The following is a 21,748-nucleotide window of genomic DNA, read 5'->3' as shown; positions in this document are numbered from 1 at the left end:
TGATCAATCTTCAGATACCTAGGCCAGAGCTCCATTCTCAAACTCCTGGCAACATAGTTCCTTTATATGAAATCAGATGTGTTTCAGACTAAAATAAAAACTTCATGAATCATTTGAAGCGTTACTGCCTGGGTTTGCAGCTGTGCGATGAAAAGTACCTCTGTGCACATGCTTTATTGGTTCTTGCCAAGTTGATGATGAATAGAGCGTCCCCTTAGCAACATCCTGGAATCTAAGCTTGATTTCCTCAGATCAAGCTACGTCCTCTTCTTTTTTGGTGCTTTTTTCCCCCTGACAAAAGATGACTTCACTTTATGTTTTAGGCACTTCATGCCCTCCTGTCTGATATACTTCTTCCCCTAACACAAAGGTAGATTGGTCTTGTAAAAGTGGTTTGGGTATAGTAGCCAATTTTAACCAAAAACGCATCCACAGAAACTATTACCTTGAGCTGAAGATTGCATTCTGAAATTCTTAGGCTAGTCAGAATACATTTATTGAGGGTGTTCAGTGACTCAAGTTCTTGGTGAAAACATCTATAACTGTGGCCTGAAAGGCTTTGTCTCTTCCTGAAGGAATGAGTATAGGGAACAGCGTGAAGGTGGAGGAGGGCTGCCCTGAAATTCTTCCAGTCTGGTCTTGATGGTGATTTTTGTTTAGCATTTTTCAGTTGAGTTGAACAATGGGGATAATTCATGTTCTCCCATATGAAAGCGCATGGCGGGATGGGGGAAAGGAGAAGAGTTGTTTTTCATTCATTTAATTTTTTATTTTTAGCCCATATGTCATGATTTAACGTCCTTTTATATTAAAACAATTCTTTGTCTCTCCCAAGAACACACTGACATTCTTATTTTACATTCTGGGCACATGCCAATGTAGGCTGCCTGCATTCATGAAGTGCTAGGCAGAAGACTGGACTTCATTGAGATGCAGCTTCTTCCTTGATACAGCCCTGAGAATGCTCCAGTATCACCTGTGCGTGCTGAATGGACACTCAGGAAGAATGCTCCTTTCCTGGAATTTCCCTTTATTCTAGGAAAATTACTTAATAAACTCTTAAACCAGGAGAGAGTATAGAATTTATTGGTACCAGTGTTTACATAATTAAAAAGAATTAAATGTGTAAACAAGCAGGTGAAGAAGATCAAAGAACAACATTTCCTGGACTAATGATGAGAATGTTATGAATCAGGGACCCAAGTCAGTTAGTTTCACATTCATGATACCCAGACAGTCTTCTGACCTAAAGTAGCAGGACCCTATGGGGGGCAAGATTCTAATGAGGGAGAGTTTAAATCATTTAGATGGCAAAAGTCATTAAATCCTTTTGCCCCTTGTGTGACATCACTGAAGTCACTGATCTCTTTCGGCCTCAGCATCCTCATCTACAGATGGGGACAGTTGTGGCCCCTCCCCAAGGGGGACTTCCTGGTGTTATTAGGATCAGATGTGGAAGTAAGTGTGCAAGTTCTTTGTAAACTGTGCAGCCTGCAGATTTATTTAATCAGAAAAAAAAATAATCAACGAATTCATTAATTCATCACCCAGTTGAGCCCCTGCTTTGTGCCAGGGCCTCTGTTGCTTCCTGGGGATTCTGAGGTGAGGAAAATGGGGTTTCTGCCTTCCAGAAGCTTAGGATGCAGTCAGCAGAGAAGAAAGCAACAGCAAAAATACCTAGAATAGAGGAGCCCAGCATCAGGGAGTGCCAGGAAGGATGCTCCATCCGTATTTGATGGTGGAAATAGTTACCAGAAAAGGCTTTTAAAAAGAAGTGTCCTGCTTGAGCCGAAGCTTGGCAAGAAGGTATTATTTTCTGATTCCTGTAGAGATGTATGCACTCTAATATTTCATCAAAATGGTATTTTGGGCTAGTGGTGGGAGGCTGCACTACACAGCGGGGGAAGAGCGAGTAGGAACTAAGTTCTTTCTTCCTCTGTCCCCTTTGATTGTGGGCGCCCTGTCATGGCGCCCTGGTGAAATCATGGCATGGCAGGAAACACTTTGGGGATGTTTAACAACGGAGAGAGCACTGAAATCCTCCTCTTTAGACACTCCATCTGAGGACATATTTGAAGATCTGACATGTAAGGAGCTGGAAAGATGTTGACTCTGAAAAAAATTAATGAACTGTGGGCTGATATTGCTATTAGTGAACAGAAGCCAAGCAGTGACCAACACTACAATTCCTTGTTATGATCATGAAGAACATTTTTCTCAGAAGGGAGGAAGAAGCAGGTTGTTAAAAACATTTTAGACACCTTTATTTTTTTTTTTATTTTTTTTTGTGCTAAGACTTGCCCTTGCTTCACAGTTTTTGGCTTTTCCTAACAAATATGCTTTTCACCAGTTTCATTTAGGTCACCGTAGTTTGCCCTTCTGTTCAAGTTGCTGAGCCAGGATTTTCTTTGTTCTGCTGAAAGTGGAAGCCCGGGCCACTGGCTTGACCAGTCCTGCCATTCCCTCGTCCCAAGCCCTGCCTGGCTCCCTGTGGAAAAGTGGCATGACTGTCTGTTCCCTCTACCGGCCCACTTTTCTGGACTAAAGTCATTGAAAGGATCAATTTTCACTTATTCACTCTTACTATTCACTGAACTCTGCTTTTGGCTTGGAGCCTTGTACGAGTCTCCCAAATGAGGAGGCAGGTTTAGGGGGACCAGGGTCATCTCAAAGTCCTATAGGACCATGACCCCCTGACTTAGGTCAACTCCCCTCTCTGCGTGTCACCAGTCAGAAAACAGATACAGAAGTTGTTCACGGAGCATCGGAAGATGCAAGACAAATCAGGCTGAATTAAAGCTGGAATTAAAAGTTTAGTCCCTATGTTTCCTACCTGTTATAGAATCCCAAAGGGGCCCTTGTTTTGATTCTGATATATGTGCCAAAGTCTTTCAAAGAGGCACAGCCCTTTCCTAAAGATTTTTGTGCAAAGGGCTTTGAAGAGCAGCCTGCTTGTGGGGGTGCCTGAGACGCAGGAGGGCACTGGCTTGGTGAGCCCAGACCATAGGCACCTGTGCACTTCGGCCAGGTGTATACTGTTGCAGGAGTCAGTTTTACGTGTTAGGTACACAAACTTAATAGTTTCTGTCAAGTATTCATGTTCTCATTTCCCTGCTCAGTGATACATGCTATCTCTTTCTTATTTTTAGCTGTTCCTCAAGGTCCTAAAATTTCTCTCTTGCTGTGATTTGCTCAAATAGTTATTATGACGTCTAGGATTCCCTGTCTCACATGATCTCATTTTCTTGGTGACCCTTCATCCACATTCACTCTGCCGCCTGAGCATGAGCCTGCCCCTCCATGCATGTCTGGGATAGAAGCCTGAACGTTGATGTGCGGGGAGTAGTCGCGTCTTCAGAATGGCGCCCCAGCCTCCGGTTGACAACAGTAGACACATGGAAATTGCTGTTTCCTGTAGAGATTTCCTCTGGCTCTCTGCCAGGTCATGCTCATCTTTTCAGCTGAACTAATTCTGTTTATTTTATTCACTTTTTGCTTTGTTTCCTCACAATATCTCTACATGCGGTGCATTGTCTTATAAATCCTAGAACCAAATTGGTGGTATTTAGTCGCTTTTTAAATTCTAGGTCCTCAGTTTGATTTCAGGCTCCTTGAAGGGAGGGGCAATGTTTTCTGCTTAGATTTTCTTTTTCACAGTGGAGAGGACGGCCTCGTGGGCCTACCCGCTGTCTGGCTACTGATGCTAGGGAACAAATTGATTGTAGCTTTTCCGTTCAGTCAGTGAGAAGGGGATATTTCACCGGGAGTTGACCGGCACTCAGATGATCTCCAGTTCCTGAAAGGCTTGGTAGGCAAGAGTCCATAGCCTGCTTGAAAAACAAATAGGTTTATGCTGTTTGAATCTTTTAAAGTTTCCTTCCTAGTACGGTGCATTGTGTTAAGTCTTAAAGCACAGCAGTGGTCTGATCTCATTCCTCCCAACTTACCCTCTTTCACCTTCACGGTGACAACCTGCAGGGGCTGCTCCCATGGACACCATGCCATGTGTGTCAGCGAAGCCACTTTTGGGGGAAAATAAGCTAAATTGCCAGAAAGGGAGTAATGTTCAAAAAGGCAAAAAAAAAAAAAAAAAAAAAAATCTCATCTCCATGGCTGGAATCCAAGTTTCTGGTTTAGAGTGAGTTAGCCCCTTTAGAAGTGTGTCTGTTGCATAGATAATGTGTGTCTTCTCTTAAATGTCACATGCCTTTTCCACAATGGAGACTTAATTTGGATTTAAGAGATTTCTTCCTTGTTTTCAGTGTTATAGCAGGGAGCATAGGAGATAGGCCTTACTCTGTCTCTGCTGTTGTATAATTTGCTTTTACCCATTACACTGCCTAAAACAACTTTCAAAACAATGGTGGAAAAGCCACCCAGATCTTTCTTAAAGGGCATGTTGGTTTTCACATCGATTTTAATTTCAGTTCGTTTTTTTTTTCCTCCCTCTTTTGAAAATTTCCTCCAGTTCTGAGGGCTATGGAAAAAAGCTTCAACACAAACAAAGCCAGGTTCTAAATCCAGACCACATTTTCTTTCCTCTAGTTGATAATGCTAAGAAAAGAAGTGCTTTCTCCTAGGCAGGTAGAAACATAACATAGTTATACACCACCTCACCATTTGGTTCGGGGACAAGATTAGGGAAACAGAGTCTTTGTGCGAGATTGGTTTAAACTGGGTTATGAAACTAGGTCATCTTATCTTTAGAAACCTTGAATGAAGAGCCAGGAGGAGCCAGGTGAGTATGTGTGCGTGCGTGTGTTCTCATTTCAGTCTTATTTCAGGTGGCACGTCCTAACAGTCCTGTGCCGTCAGGCTTTAGCTCTTGTACCTTCAGGTTTGGGTGTTGTCCCTGAGAGGGACTCTCACCTCAGTGTTTTTCCCACTCCTAGCCCCACCACCCATCAAGGTGTCAGATGGCTGAGAGGTCATGAGGAGCTAACGACCTATAAATTTTTCCTATAAATCAGTGGAGGTCTTGCCCCTGGTCAGCCCTGTTAGTAGTGGGACACATATAGCTTCATGCTATGATTTCGTGCACCTGCACTAGTCCTTTATTTCCCCAAATTGTGAGAATTTTAAATTCAGTCACGCTGGCTCCTGGGGGATATCATAGAATCCTATAATCTCACAGGACACTGAGAAACATCCAAGTCTAAATTTCTGCCTCTAAGTAAGTGCTTATCTAAACTAACACTGCCCAAAAGAAACATATGTGAGCCATAAAGTAATTCTAAATTTTCTAGTAGCCACATTTAAAGAAATTTTTTTTAATTTTTAAAAAATCAAAAATGTTAGTACCATATTTTGTTTAAGCAAATAAATCAAAAATATTACCATCTCAGTATGTAATCAGTACAAAAATTATCAGCGAGATGGTTTGCATTCTTTTTTTTCACAGTGAGTAAAGTCTGCTGTGAATTTTACACTGACAGCACATCTCAGTGTTAACCACATTTCAAGTTTTCAATAGCCATATGCTTATTGGGCAGCACGGATCTAAACCATCTTAGACAACTTCTACCTATTATTATCTTGGAGATTTTTAGGGAGAGATAGTCCAGATTTCTTTTCCTTTCTGAATTTGTAAGGACATTTACATGAGATACGTATTTATAACTTTCTTATTATTTCAAAATATTTTTATAAGCAAGTGCTTTCCTTTTGTGTAGATTATTTTCTTCTAGTGTCAGTATACTCTATCTGTATTATTCATAGTCTGTAAACTCCTCCATATCAATACATACATTTTTATCTTTTTACCTATAACCATTACTAGGACTTCAGTAGAACTTGAGACCAAGGAATCATATATGTATGTATAAATCTATTTCTGTATCTACCTAGATGAATCTCTACTCTTAGGTAGCTAGATCTGTCTTTATATACAGATCAATCTGTATGTATGTATGTATATCATGAAATTTGTCTCAGCACTCACAAATACAGAAGAAATATTATGTTCATTTAGAAATGGTCGAGAGCTATTTATTTTTTTCTGTCTGGCACAGATGGATTCTCTGAGTTGCATATTGTTTGAGATGGTATTTCAAGGTGGTTGTGTACAGGAGAAGGAAAGAGGCTCCTGGGTGAGGAGAATGGACTAAACAAAAAACATGGCACAAAAGAAGGAAGATACGGCTATATTTAGAGAAGAAAGAAGAATAAAGAAAGTGTACAAAGATGAATACAAGGAAGGTTAAGGGTAGATTGGGGTCATCAATGGAAGGTCTAGTATGTGAGATTAAATTCGGATTTCATTTTATAAATAACAGGGCATATTTAAGCCTCCTGAGCAAGGGAGAGAGGCGTAATCATAGTTATGTTCTAGAGGAATTAATTTTGCAGCAGTGTAAAATATCAGGGAGAATGTCAGAATTACGAGTTCAGAGCAGAAGAAACTAGGACTCAGATTAGACATGCTCTTCAGTACATGATAAGTAGCTGGGGGGCGGGGGGTACAGGTAGATAAAGAAAGGAAATCCAGACAAAAATATGAGGCCTGTATTAGTTGAGGTAGACTAGGCTGCAGTAAATAAAATAGACCTATAATTGCTCTATAGAAGTATATTTCTCCCTCATGTAACAGACCAGGACCCTTCCGGGTAGGTTGAGTGGGAGGTGGGTCCTGTTCCACAGTTGGCCAAGTCTGAAAACAGTACATGTCACTTATGCTTATGTTCCATTGGTTAGATCTTGGTCACATGGCCACATCTAAGTACACGGGAGGCTGGGTTATACGGTCTAGCTGTATGTCCAGGAAGAAGAAAATAATAATTTTGATGAATGGCTAGCAGTCTTGGCTACAAAGACCAAGGAGAGAAACTTGGATAATGCTAACATCTGTGGGTTAGAAGGGAAGGAAAACTGGAAAGTGTCCACCTTAAAACTGCCAGTTATTTTACCAGCAAAGTGGGTTTATTTGTGACTAGCAGAAGAATTGCAACTTGGGACATGTAAACTATGGCTAACCATAGGTGAGTCTGGAGATCAAAGGAAAGGAACATTACTTTATAGAGGAAAGGAGGAAGTTGGGAGGGGCTGCTTTGAATGGAAGTCCATTGGAGGAGAGTGAGAGTTCAGGGAGATGATGACTTCTTGTTAGCTGAGTTGTGGTATTTTCATATTGGCTGAGCTTGTTGCTGGGCAAGAAGAAATTCTTTCCTCCCGCTGGAGTAGTAATGTAGGCTTCTTCCTGTTGAGAATGCAAGGTAAGTCTCTTCCTTTTGGGGGTCTGCAATTAATGCAAGTGGTAGAGTGTGACCATCAGGCCTCCTGATTCCATTTTAAATGAGGTTTCCTTTATTCAGTTTCATAAAAGTAATCACAACAATAATAATACAAACTGTATTGAACACCTATTAACTTCTTATTGTGTGCAAGGCATTGAAATTTATGCATTTTCACATTTAAGTATCACTATGATCTTGTGAGTGAAGTACAATTATTATTATAATTTTAATGGTGAGTAAACTGAGGTTAAGGAGAGTGAGAGAGGCCCTACGTACAGAAGAGGTACAGAAGAGGTGCAGCACCCAGGAGTGTTTCACAGGTGGGGCTTTCAAGTGTATTTGTGGACAGTGCTAACCTCTCCTAGCAACTATAAGTGACAATACATATAGCATATTGCCAACGGATCTGAACCTTAGCGTCCAGAGTATTAACAGGGGGTCATGTAGACATGGCCGATTCCTACATGGCTGACCTTAATCTCAAGCTTCTCTGGAGGTTGAGCTGATATACGGCTCTCCGCCCCACCATAAGTCATTGTTCTCTTAGACCATCTGGCATGTCCCAAGGCCCCAAGGTAAACGGATACTCTTATCAGGCAGGACATTCCAAGCACTTAGAGAGATAACCTTCCTAGAGTTGAGGGACAAGTCCAGACTTCCCTTTGGGTAAGTTTACTTCTTTATTATGTACTTTATTAAGCATCAGACAAGATAGATGTGCAAGAAAAGGGTGAGACATGGGAAAAATGTAGTGTAGCAAAAGGTATGCTTCATCATTGTTTCATATGACTTTTTTTTAAAGGCTTCTCTTCTGTTTGTGATTTTACAAGACTGTCATGTTTCTAGTAAGCACCCATGTTGACTTATCACAGTTTATTATTCCAGACTAATGGACAGATAAATATAATTATCCCTTTCTACCTTTTGGAATTGCATATAACAAAAATGTGCATTCATTCATTTATTCATTGATTCTTTATCTTTCCGATTCCTAAAATTTATTTGTCATCTATTTTCCAGACTCTTAGTCAAGTGCTGGACAGTCAATGTTCACATAGAGCTTAGAATCTAGTAAATGAGGAAACATTAATCAAATAATTATGCCAATTAATGGATAGTTGCCAACAGAGGGAAAGGGAATATGGTTTTATGAGAGAAACTAACAAAATAACTTGACTTAGACTTTGGGGTCACTGATGGCTTCTTGGAGGAAGTAACACTTGATCTGGTGACCAGAAAGTGAATAGAAATGAACCACACAGAATCAGAATGGAGAGGAATAAACAATTCAGATATAATAAACATCATATACAGTGAATGGCCTTTGATGATGGGCTATTGGGACATTCGAAGCCAGAGATTATGGAGGATCAGGTGGTAAAGTAGAAATGGTAAGTAACTGAGTTTCATACCCCCTTTGAAACTGGAGTCAGTAACATTAGCTGATGGATAGGAATGAGAAAGAGAGATCTAGAATGACTCCAATGTTTTTAGCAAATATTTGCAGCTGTAAGAATGGAAATACCATTTGCTGAAAATTTAGGGAGAAGATTAGGGTAAGAACAGATTTAAGGAGTATATCACAAACTGAGTTTGAGACTAAAATTTTGAGATGCTTATTGGTTTTAAGTGGAGATATTGAGAGGGCAGGTTTTTTTTTTTTTTTATGGATCTGAAGTTCAAAGAAGGGGTTTGTAGTGTATGAATAATTTGGGGGATAACAATTAATTGATGGAATCTAAAACCATGAGAACTAAATGCAATAACCTTGGGACTGGGTGTATGGAGAAGAGTAAAGATCTGAGAACGAGCTGTGGAACACTCTTAATATTTAGAGTTTGGGAATTTGGGAAAGGTCCAAGGATGAAGACTGATAGAGTGGCCGTTGAGGTACAACAAAAACACGAAAGGAGTATATAGGGTTTCCAGGAAGCAAGTGTCCCTAAAGGAAGGGAATGATCATCTGTGTCAAAAGCTGTTGATTAAGATAAAGACTGAGAATCAGCCACTGGATTTAGCCATGTGAAGTCACTGATGATCTTGACAAAAGTAGTTACAGTGGAATGAGAAGAAAGAAAGCCTGATGGAATTGGGTTCAAGAAGTAATGAGTAGAAAGGAAGTAGAGGCAGCAAATAAAACTCTTTTTTGAACTTTGCCAGTAAAGGAAAAGAACAAGTTGAAATAACGAAAAGCAATGTGTGGGTCCAGAAATCAAACTACGGATATATTATAATTTTTTCAGCTCTTACTTGTATATAGAGTTGTGATCATAATATACAGGTAGTTTTGAATTTTATTTTTGTTTGACTTTACATCATATAGTTTTCCATGTGGCCAATCTTCATAATTGTACTTCTTGATGACTTTATAATATTCCATATCATGTATTATTCTACTAAACATTCTTCTCCACTGGACATTTGTGATATTTCCAATTTTTGATTATTGCAAGGTAGAAATAAACTTCTTAATGTAAATAGTTTTTCCTTGCCGTTAGGATTATTTCCTTAGGGTACATTCCTAAAGTGAGATTATTAGATAAGTGTATGAAATTTTAATTTATTCTGTTGCTTCTTTAAAGGCTTATGTGTTGACGACTTTCCCCTTATCCCCGGGATCTATCTTGTTTACCTTGAGCCTTCTCACTATGTATCCATAGTTTCACGTCTATTTGCTTAAAATCTCTCTGGACTGCCTTATGCCTCATCTCCCTTCTTCTCTTACCTTTTTTCTCTGGTGACTGTACAAGGGTAGAAAAGTATCAAGTCTGATAGATCAGTCATAGACACGTTCTAGAATCTATTATTTGATAAGTTGATGGGGTAGGATAGGGTCCACTGGATTACGGGGCCTCAGACTCTATGCACATGAGTCACTTCAGAACGTTGAAAACTCATGATGTCCAGGTTTCACTTCATGTTAGTTAAAATAGACTCTCTGGGGGTGGTACCCAGGTAGTCTTAAAAACTCACCAGGTGATTTTAATGAGCAGTTAAACTTGAGAACCAGCGGGTCAGAACCACTGTGGCAGGAAGCCTCTAGTCTTTTTTTTTTCCTCTTCCCTTACAAAGGACAGTCTTTCTAATCACATCTCCACTGCAGAGTGAGGTGAGCTAATCCTAGCAGCCCTGCTGTGCCTGACTCTGAGTCAAGGTTTATCAGCAAGGCTCTGAGCGCTTGCTGGGTATGTATTCAGGGGGCAAATAGCCCCTAGCCCAGAGGAAGCCTACCTGCCAGCCCAGTGAGTTAGTGGGGTGCTTGCAAATCTGAGTCCCTGGGTCTTGACTGTTCCTGCCTGCTGTTGTTGACCTACCAGAAATTAATTTCTGGCCAGCCTAGTTTTTGGTGTTTGTTATCAATGACTTTTGACCATATGACCTGCTATAGCATATTATTCGTCACTTTCTAAAACTTTTGGCAGGATTTTAGCATTTTTGGTTTCCCTAACATTTCATGCTATAATTATGTGTTTAGTTTGCATGTATATATGAATATATATATATATATATGTATGTATTCATGTATATATGTATGTATAAGATAAATGTATATATACTGTCCTCATCCATTCCTATCCGAAAATTTTTAGGGTCTAAACCTATAGCTGTTCTTTTCTTCCTTCTGTTGTTTTTCTACAAGATTGACTATGAGGGGAATCCCATTTTCCCATTGACTTCCATAAAAAATGATGAACATGACTTTCTACAGGAAAAAATGACTAATAGAGAAGAAAAAGTTTTGGTGAAAAGATCATTAGTCACCCTTTGACATGGAGGGTGATGATTCTCATTAACATTGCTTTCTTTTTTAGAATGGTTTTGAGGCACTCTGAGATATGCAGGGCACCCCTGCCCCTCCCCCCCCCCCCCCCCCCCCCCCCGAGAGTTTCCTTGTCCATTGTTCATGATCCCTCAATATCTGTATAACTTGTGAATTTTTCTTGCCCCTCACTTTCCTTGAGTGTTCTGAGAGTTGGTGTCACCTTTCCTGGATTGTGAAGCACCTATAACCATTGGTTATTCTTACCTGAAAATCATTTGAGCCTAAAGGATCTGAAAGGAAAAGTATTGTATTGGAATCTGAAGAAATATATTTAAAAAAAAATTTTTTTTTTCAACGTTTGTTTATTTTTTTTGGGACAGAGAGAGACAGAGCATGAACGGGGGAGGGGCAGAGAGAGAGGGAGACACAGAATCGGAAACAGGCTCCAGGCTCTGAGCCATCAGCCCAGAGCCCGACGCGGGGCTCGAACTCACGGACCGCAAGATCGTGACCTGGCTGAAGTCGGACGCTTAACCGACTGCGCCACCCAGGCACCCCTGAAGAAATACATTTAAGAAATAGATGACACTTTGTTATTTTTTTTTTTTCCCTTGGTGTACATTTCTGCTACTTCACGTTCAGCTTTGGGATTCAGAGGGCTGTCATGTGGACATTTCTGGAGTCGGTTACTATAAAGATGGCTCACATATAAGATAGAGTTCTAAATTGCTTGGTTTTTCTATAAAGCTCCTTATTAAAGTCATTTAACAAAACACCATAGCCTGGGTGGCTTAAACAACAGGAATTTATTTCTCACAGTTCTGGAGGCTGGGAACTCCAAGATCAAGGCACTGGTAGATTTAGTGCCTGATAAGAACCCACTTCCTGGCTTGTAGCCTTCTTGCTGTGTTCCACATGACCTTTCCCCAGTGTATGCGTGAAGAGAGAGAAAGATCCCTCTCATGTCTCTTCTTATAAGGGCACTCTACTCCCAATCATGAGGGCTCTGTCCCCGTGACCCAATTACCTCCCAAAGGCCTCATCTTCAAATACCATCACACCGTGGAGTAGGGCTTCAACATATGAATTTGAGGGGAATCACAGTTCAGTCTGTAGCATCTCCCACGGAAGCCGATTACATGCCCCGCTGATGAAACAGCTAAAAACGAGCAATTTTCCTGTAAGATCAGTAGACGTCATCTCTTTATGGTTAACCCAATACAGTGCTTTCCTTATGAGCTCAGGGTCTTTTTCAAGCCAATGAACAAAATACACAATTAATACATAAATCCATTATGTTTCCAAGGTAGTGTGCCAGAAGAAGGAATATGGAATCCTATTCATCATCCTGTTTAAGCAATATTCCACTCCTCCCCCGACCCCAACGAAACATTGTGCGTTCCTGAACATCAGATTGTTGCGCTGGTGTCGCCTGGCACAGCATGTCTGTTTGCCATCAGAAGTACGTGGCTATTTTTGGAAGCAGGGAAATCATTCAGTTAGAGAAATCTAGAATTCTATGGGTGAAGGCCCTACTGAAGCAGGACAAGTGTGAATTAGTAGGAATTTATTATGCTTTGAGTACATAGTGACTTGGATTAAGTTTTAAGAAGCCTCTGTCTTAGAATATAATTTACCCATTACTGATATAAATGTAAATATGTCTTCAGTCTTTAAAGTGCTTTAATACTACTATCCTTCTTCTTAGCTAATTTGCTAAGTAAAGGCAACTTTTAATAGGATTTTAGTCTCAATTGTCATGGAATCTACAGTGTTGGGCCTAGATAAATATGGCCTTACAGTGAACAATCTGAGGAATTTTTTTCCTCATTTGTTTAATATATGTTTCACAGATTACCACATCTCTGGATAAAGCATTTATAGACCTAATGTTCATTTTAGTTATGGCTCAGACAAAGTTTTCCCAAACACCTTATTCTGTTTCTAGAACTTTGGTAGGATCAATGCCAACAGTATTTTCAGGGGTAAAATGAGAGGTGTTTAAATTGTGCAGGTTCACTTACTTTCTTGCCTCCAGAATCTAAATTTGAGATCTCCCCCTTTCATACCTGAAAAGAAAACTGAAATCAGGTGGGTCTTTCCCTTCCAGGAGAATGCCGTGAATGGAGAGCACCTGTGGCTGGAGACCAACGTCTCAGGAGACCTGTGTTACCTGGGAGAGGAGAACTGCCAAGTCAGATTTGCAGTGAGTGTGCTCCTCAGATCTCTGGGTTCTGCCCTTCCCTGGGGAAGGCTTCCAAGTTGAGTCTGACAGCCTGAGGAGGCCCGAATTTCCAAGGAGGCCACCGTGCCTGAATTTACAAGGAGAGGTTTGAAAGAGCCTGTCCCTTGTGAGACAGTTGACAGTTAACATGGCTTTCAAGGGGGTTGGTTTTAATGGCTTGAGGGCTTGGCTATGCAGGTTGAACTTTGGTATAATGTGCCACTTTATGATGATTCCCAGCGTCGGTTTTTATTTGTGTGTTGGAGGGAAGGGAAAGGGTAAATGTGCATGAGTGTTTGCTTCCGGAGGGGTTGTCTGTGTGGGGGGAGGTCTGAGTGTGGGGGAGGTGCGTCTGTGGGAGAGACCAGTCGGTCCGACAAGTGGGTCTTGTAGAAGAGCGTGTATGGTGGAGGGGATTGCTGGTGCGTGAGAATGGGGATGGTGAAACACCTGTCTGGTGCTGGCGTAGGCTAGCAAATACAGGCATGCCTTGTTTTCTGATGCTTTGCTTTATGGGGTGTCACAGACCCTGTGTTTTTGTTTTTGTTTTTTTTTATATACAAATTAAAGGTCTGTGGCAACCCTACCCGGGCGCCATTTTTCCAACAACATTTGCTTACTTTGTGGTAATTCTCACAATATTTCTGACTACTTCATTGTTATATTTGTTATGGTCATCTGTGATCAGTGAACATGACTGGCTAAAGTGGACATAATGGTAAGCATTTGTAGCAATGAAGTAATTTTTAATTGAGGTATGCACTTTTTTTAGAAATAATGGTATTGCACACTTACTAGACTGCGGTATAGTATAAATGGTAACTTTTATATGCACTGGGAAGCAAAAAAATTCATTTGACTCGCTTTATTGTGAGACTCACTTTATTGCAGTGGTCTGGAACCGAACCCACGATATCTCTGGGGTGTGCCTGCAATTCAGATCAAGTTGTGGAGGATAAAATTCTAGAAACTAGACAATTAATAAACACATTGGAATATCCCTTGCTTTTTATTTATTTTAATGTTTATTTTATTTATTTTGAGAGAGAGTGTGTGTTTGTGAGCAGGGCAGGGCAGAGAGAGAGAGGGGGAGAGAATCCAAAGCAGGCTCGAACCCATGAACCATGAGATTGTGGCCTGAGCCAAAACCAAGAGTCAGACGTTGAACCAACAGAGCCACCCAGGCACCTCTCTCTTGCTTTTTAAAATTTGCTTTGTATGGCTATTTAGAACCACCAGTTTAAATGTCAAAATTGTCTTTATGTTCTGTGAAAAGAACACGGTTGCCAGGCGTTGAGTTGTAAGGAACTAAAATTTTATTGTTGAGAAAGTGAACTTAAAATTTTTGTGTAATTGAAAATTGTTGGTTTGAAAAGAGTAATGGGAAACATAGAATAGTAAAGAAGAAAGAAGTGTTCTTTCTTACTTGGGGAAATGAGCCTTGTAAAGACATAATGCATTTTTTTCCTTTTTCATTATATTTATTTATTATGTGAAAGAAAGGTTTGGGGTAGAATGCAGGACTTTGGAATTACAAGTGAATATTTTTCTATTAATAACTAATAAGAAAGAAATTGAATTTCCACTAAAGCTTACAGAAGAATATAGCCCTCAGGGACTTTTATCCGGCTGCCAGAATTGCAAAGCTCATGGAACAAAACTTTAAAAATTGCGTTAGCTGTTTTGACGACTGGTTTATAGGTTTTGTTGGGAAAACTTCATGAGAGTTTAGAAGGCCAGGGTGTACTTGAGTGAAGTTAGGAGTAAAGATCAGTGGAAGGCCCAGATGTACATGGTCTCAGTTTGAATCTCACTGTTACCACTCACTGATATTGAGAACTCCTGTCTCTTGGGTGCTGGCTACCTTCTTCGAAAAAGAGAATAGGATGAAATTATTTTAAATTATGCTTCCAACCCAGGTCTGTACTTAGCTGTTTGCATTTCTCTTAATCTTGTAAATTCATTTGATCTAAATATCAGGATTTCCACTTTATGCATATGTATTTTTAATTAAAGTATAATTGCATAAAATTTGATTAAATTAACCAAAGACCAAGAAATGCTCAGCTGTTTGGACTAAAATGCTATAAATAATGAATTAACATTAGGATCTTAGTTAATTGCATAAACACTGGTCGTGGAATATCAGATAATATGAAATGGAAAAAATGAAAGCCAATTTTACTTGCATACATGCTTTTGAACTATTTCTGCTGATACTGCTGTCATCTGATGGACTGTAATTTGTTACAGAGTTCTGCATTATTTCCAAATTACTCCCTTTGATCCTTTTCTGGTAGTCTTTTACTGTCAGTCACATACTACCTCTCTTGGCAAATATATATACAGATACATCCACTCTTTTTAAACCTTGTATCAGCAAATGGCATCACTATTTACTGACTGATTATACCTGGGTCACTATTACCTCTAGACAGGGAAAAACAACAAAGAATAAGGGAAATTTATAAGTAGGATGCAACAGAGTTGTGACAACCCCCGGTGCTCTTCTGAATCTTTCTGCTAATTTTATCCCCAATACTTGGCTCTATTAACTCACTTCACAAAGTGTCTGGAAGATGAAGAGCTCTCCTCCAAAGAAAGGTCGGTGAAAGAAGGAATGAATCAGCGAGGAAGCAGAAGACCTGTTGGCTCATTATAGGCTCCCAAAGGCTCAGTGTGTTCACCCATGAAGTGGGGCAAATGTTGGGAGCATTAGATGAGATAATGCATTGAAAGAATTTACTTGCCACAGCAACTGGCACAATGAATTAAAAGGGAAAAACAAACCAACATAGAAAAGGTAGAAGCAGACCATTCATGAAAGAACCACCATTGGCCAATATAGATCTGAAAAATATTTTAAAAAGGCACCCAGGGCGCGCCTGGGTGGCTCAGTCGGTGAAGCGTCAGACTGCAGCTCAGGTCATGATCTAGTGTTTCATGAGTTCTAGCCTCGCATTGGGCTCTATGCTGACAGGTCAGAGCCTGGAGCCTGCTTCGGATTCTGTCTCCCTCTCTCTCTGCCCCTCCCCCACTCGTGTTCTCTCTCTCTCTATGTCAAAAATAAATAAAAACATTAAAAACAATTTTTTTTAAAGGCACCCAAAATAAAACAACTACGAGGAGTCAGCATCATGTGCCTATTTGAAATAGCAAAGATTTACAAAATGATACCACCTGCTGGTTAGTTAAGCCTAAGTGGTATTCTCGTTGCCACCTGGTAGGAGTGTAAATTGATGCGTGCACGGTTGACCCTTGAACAACATGGGTTTGAACTGTGTAGGTCCACTTATATGTGGAATTTTTCTGGTAAAAACTACTATAAATGTATTTTGTTTTATGACTTTCTTAATATTTTCTATAGCTTACTGTATTATAAGCATACAGTATATAATAGAGAATACAAAATATGTGTTAATTAACTGTTTATGTTATCAGTAAGGCTTCCGGTCAATTTTGGGAGTAGTCAATTTCCGGTTAATTTTGGGGAGTCAACACTTCTATCTGAATTTTCAACTGCACAGAGGGTCAGTGTCCCCTAACATCCACATTGTCCAAGGGTCAATTGTCAGTATGTAGTAAAGCATTACAAATCTAGCTGTCTCTAATTTATGCATCACATTTGGGTGGGGTGGGAACATTGGCAAGCAGGAGAGAACGGGGAGAAGTGTGCTCAACTTGATTCAGGGTAGTAGGAAGAAGAGTGAAGTAACCTGGGTTGAAAAAGAATATTAACAAGGGGAAGTAGAGAGAACTGACATCTTCCAGTGTTTAAAGAACTGCCTTGAAGAAAAGGAAGGGTCTTGCTCTCCATAGTTAGGAAGGTAGAATTAAGTTCTAGGTATAGAATCCACTGCCTCTAGCATCGAATCTTACATGTATAATAAACATCACCTGGAAAGCCTGTTAACAATGTAGATTACTATTTCTCTCCTTGCTCCAAATGCTGATTCAATATGCCAAAGCTGGACTTGGGAATCTGTGATTTTAGCATGCACCTCAAATAACTATGGTGCAGATGGTCCACAGACTTAACTTTGAGACAGGCTCTATTATAAGGAAGAACCTTAACAACTAGAGCTGTCCAGCAAGAGATCAAGGTATCTGGAGAGATGGGCATAAAAGATGTGTTTGCCAACAAGTTGGATGGCCATCTTTCAAGGATGCTGTGGCGGGGGGAGGATGCACACCTGCTTTGGGTAACAGGTCAGGCAAGTTAATCTCCAGGAGAGCCTCCAGTTTAAATGTTCTTTTTGCAGCTTTTTTAGAATTGAACAACAGTTTTGTAAGAAAAAAGGATGTGCAAATGGATTATGCATTATATTCTCCTTTCTTGTAATGAAGCACCTTTGAAGATAGCCAACCTGTTGAGATAAGGACCAAATTACCATTACCAGGTACTACCTGCAGGCTTCTAAACAATGGGCAGGCAAGGCATTTGGAGGAGGAGTGAATCCATCACCAAAGATAGGCCTTTCACTTCTTACCTTATTTTAGCAAAGCAAATGTCATGGGTATAAGTTAAGAGAAGGGAGAAATCAGTGTGGGTTGAGGTAGACAGAGGCGGCTTCATGGCAGTGGGGCTTGAGCACAGTTTGAAAGATGGCTAAGATTTACATAAAGGGAGTGGGGCAGGAGAACATTTCAGCAAGGGAGAGGAACATTAGCAAACTCAGAGTCAGGAGCAAGCTTTGAACGAGGGAGGAGGCAATCATCAGGCACGCATGAGCACACCAAAGGGCATGTGTTAGGTAAGAATGGAAATAAGGACAGATGGGGGCTGTGTGTGTCCATGTGCTCTGAACGGAAACTCAGAGTGCATGTTATAAATGCCTGTGTGCTTATGAAGCATGGCCATATAATATATCGTCTCAAGCAAGACGGTTTTCAGAGGGAGAGGCTGCTGGTAGGTATAGTGCTGTGACATTAAGCACAAACCAGAGCTGCATCGGGGACACTGAGACAGTCACCCTAACTTAGAGGGACGTTACAAAAGCCTATTGAAAAGGCGAACCTGCACATCCAGGACTTCCGGCTGCCATGTGGACTGATACTTGGGGCCCCTGTTGAAGGGGATTTAAAGCAAGGCTGTGACATCACAGGACACGAAGATATTTGTAGGAGAGTTTGCTCCAAAGTCTTGGGGCTGAACCAGATGACCTTTAAAATCCTTCCTCTTCTGCATTTCTTTGGTGGCAACGTTTAATACGGTAGAATGTGAGCAGAAATGTAATGGGATTAAAGTTGTTCCTAAATCAGAGACAGTCCCCAAATTAGTACCTGTTTCTTTTTCTGGTCTAGAGAGGAGAATGGGATGCACCAGTAATGACATTGGAGCAGAAGGGTCACAGTTTCCCAATGTGATTATGGGGAGGAAAACTGAAATAAAATTCCAACTAGGACCACTCTCATTTGGTGCTGTTTATTGGGGTGGAGATTACTTCATTCATTTATTCTGTAAGTGTTCACGGGCTGAGTGCCCTGTGCCACGAAGTGTAGACAGTGTTGAGAATGACGGTGAGTTGTAAGTGACAGTATCAGTTTGGTAGGTGCGCTCTGTGGAAACCCTTCTCAGCCTTTCTTGATAGTATACGCAAAGATGTTGAGCCACATGTTTGCTCCTAAAGAAATTCTTGCCTCCATTAATAATCAGTCAGGCACATACCAGTGCCCACGTATCTTTACGCTGAAATGACACTTGTCTATGTCGCTGTATTGATGCACACAACAACCATGGCCATTGTCCGCAACCTGCCTTGAGACGTGTGGACAGAGGTAGGCCACCTGGAAAGTGGGAAGGAAATGGGTTTTGTGAGACTGACCTGGGTTTGAAAGCCTGCCGTTTGTGTACTGAGTGAACTTTGGACAAATTGCACCCATTTCCTCATTTAAAGTATTGTCATTAAAATCAGCCTCAGTGATTCTTATTTCTGGATGAGCATGGTGAACTTAGAACACTTTACTTTTCCATTTTATTTTTTAGAGGGGTTGGTCCCAGCCTGGATCTGCCACATCAGGGCCTCTGTTGAGTGGCACCAGGTATGAATATGTTAAAAAAATAAATAAAAAGATCCAGAACTCTACAGAGGGACTCTCTGCTGTCACACATAGGTACAGAAGGACACTGTTCTACTTCACAAAGAGTGTCAGGACCCAACCAAGCGGACTGGTCTCAGGGCCTGGAGCATAGTGGCTGTTACGGGTTGAATTGTGTACCCCAGAAAGATGCTGAGGCCCTAAACCCCAGACCCTCAGGATGTGACATTATTGGGAAATAGGGTTGTTTGAGATATGATCAGTTAAGATGAGGTCACATTGGAGTGGGGGTGGGCCTTACTCGAATATGTCAAGTGGACTTCTAGGAAGAGGATGACACATATGTACACAGGGAAGGAGGCAGAGACTGGAGTGATGGAGCTGTAACCCAGGGACTGCCAAGGACCACAGGCTGTCATCAGAAGCTGGGACAGAGGCACGGGACAGATTCTCCCTCAGAGCCCTGGGAACAGTATCAACCCTGTGGATACCTTGATATCAGACGTCGAGTCCCCAGAACCGTGAGCAAATACATTTCTGTTGTTTTAAGCTACCCACTTTGTGGTACTTTGTTAGGGCAGCCCCGTGAGACCAGTGCAGTCGCGTCCTGTTAGGTCAGTGATCTCATCTTGGCCACATGGCTACCTCCACGAGGCTCACAGATGCACAAACACCCAGAGGTATCTTTGAAAATGCCTTGATTGAGGATTTCGTTGAGACATTTGTGGCTTTCTGTATAAGTGAGCAGACAGGCAGGGAGGCGCCCGCAGCTGAGAAGTGTGAGGAAAGGAGTAGCTAGATGGTTAGGTGAGTGAGAATGTGTAGGTTGGGTGAGAGAAAAAAGGAACCGTCAGACTTCAGAGTGCTGTTACCAGATATCTTTTCTATTTCTAAACATGCTTATGTCACCTTGTTTGTGTGGGTAGGCTGGTGGATACTGTTTTCCTTTTGTCATTGTTTTGTTCATGTGTTTTGCTTTCATCTTTTCCTTGAGGGTAAGGTTTGGCAAAACTGGCCAACCCCACCTGACCTCTTACTTCTGTGATGTCTTCCAATACTGCTTGCGGCTTAACAAATCTAGTTTTATTGAGTAAATGAATGAATTGCATGAGGGAGGCCATGTGATATGGGGGTGGGCAGTCTGGAGAGTGAGAAACCATGCAGATCCAGAGGCCAAGAGATCTGGATAAAAATCCTGGCTCTGCCTGGCTTCTCTGAGCCTCAGGTCCTTCCCGTAAAGTAGTGATGATTGTGTCTGCCTCTCGGAATTGGTAGAAGGATTAAATTAGTTGACAAGCATTAACGTCCTTTCTTCTTTTATCCTGTTCCTAACTTCCATTTCAGTGTCATTAAGCTGAATGAGCGAATTAGTACTTTGGTTGGACTTTACTTTCAACAAGACCTTATGTTTGGGATTCTTCTGCTAACCCCACTGCTGACACTTAAACTTTTACCCATCATTTTACTGCTGTGTGTAATATCCATCGTCTACTAGGTCATGGGTGGGACCAAGTGAATGCGGCAAATTGAAGTAACCCATTCTGGAAAGCATCTTGTACGCTGTATCTTTTTACTGGTGGGTCAGAAGCCTCATTGCTCTATCACAGCCTCTGCTCACAAGGAGGCTGGCCACATCATCGCTGGATCCTTGGGAGAGACTTGTAAGAGTACAAGGGCAGTAGCTCTCTCTGCCCTATTTGAAGAAAACTTTTAGCTTTCTGTTGTTTAAAAGAAAAAACAAGATGCAGATCCTGGTCACACGTTGTTTGTTTCATCTCTGGAGTATGGACGCCCTGGACAGCAGCCTGTGCGGATGCTGCTTCGTGTGTATCTCTGGGCTGTGGGCGGACAGGCAAGTCAGTGCCCCGCACACATTGCTGGGGACTTTGTGCCCATCGGTGCGTGCGGGTCTGGCAGGTGTGTACCACAGAGCACCCACATTGGACTCAAGCCTCAGATTGCATCAGGACTGGCTGCTTGCTGATCCCTCGCATGCCAGTTGTCCAGCATGGCAGATTGATGGGCCGCACCCCAGATGGCGACTTGGCTGAGTGGGGTGTGGGCTGTCAGAGGGAACGATGAGTGTGGCAGTAAAGCCCCAGAGGCTAAGCCAGCTTGCTGTTGTTTGGGTGCCAGCCTTGAAGACGCCATCTCCAGGGAGCTGCCAAAGCTGTGCTCTGCCAGAGGTCTCTCCCACTGTTAGGATATTGAGGAGCTGACGAACCAAGATGACTCAGGGAGAACAGAGCCATCAACGGAAATTGGCGTAGACAGATTCTCTGCTCCTGACCCCCTCGTCAGCGGATGTGAGTGGAGGAAGGGGCTGGGGTGTTCCCATGGGTTCAAGTGATGGTGCTCCGTATGTGTCTGGCCAGACGGTTGGGCATTTGCGTGAGATCATCCAAGGGCACACTTAGAACTGTGTCTCATGTGTGGCAGGGCCTCGGTAAATGTTAGCCATTGCTACTTTACAGCTATTGTTGTCGTTGT

At 41.6% G+C, this 21,748-nt stretch overlaps 1 protein-coding gene across 13 annotated transcripts in view; it reads left to right on the top strand.

Moving 5' to 3' along the window:
- DGKI (diacylglycerol kinase iota) overlaps window positions 1–21,748 on the top strand; it is a 444,802-nt gene that overhangs the window by 152,601 nt on the left and 270,453 nt on the right. For all 13 annotated transcript variants that reach the window (XM_045495795.1, XM_045495789.1, XM_045495788.1 and 10 more), the window contains one exon: window positions 13,106–13,201. In XM_045495795.1, coding sequence (XP_045351751.1) covers window positions 13,106–13,201 — 96 coding nt within the window. The remainder of the gene's footprint in view (window positions 1–13,105; window positions 13,202–21,748) is intronic.

This window comes from Leopardus geoffroyi, chromosome A2 (assembly GCF_018350155.1).
Source record: "Leopardus geoffroyi isolate Oge1 chromosome A2, O.geoffroyi_Oge1_pat1.0, whole genome shotgun sequence".
NCBI lineage: Eukaryota > Metazoa > Chordata > Mammalia > Carnivora > Felidae > Leopardus > Leopardus geoffroyi.
The sequence above is the reverse complement of the archived record's forward strand: the minus strand, read 5'-3'. Positions and strand labels throughout refer to the sequence as shown.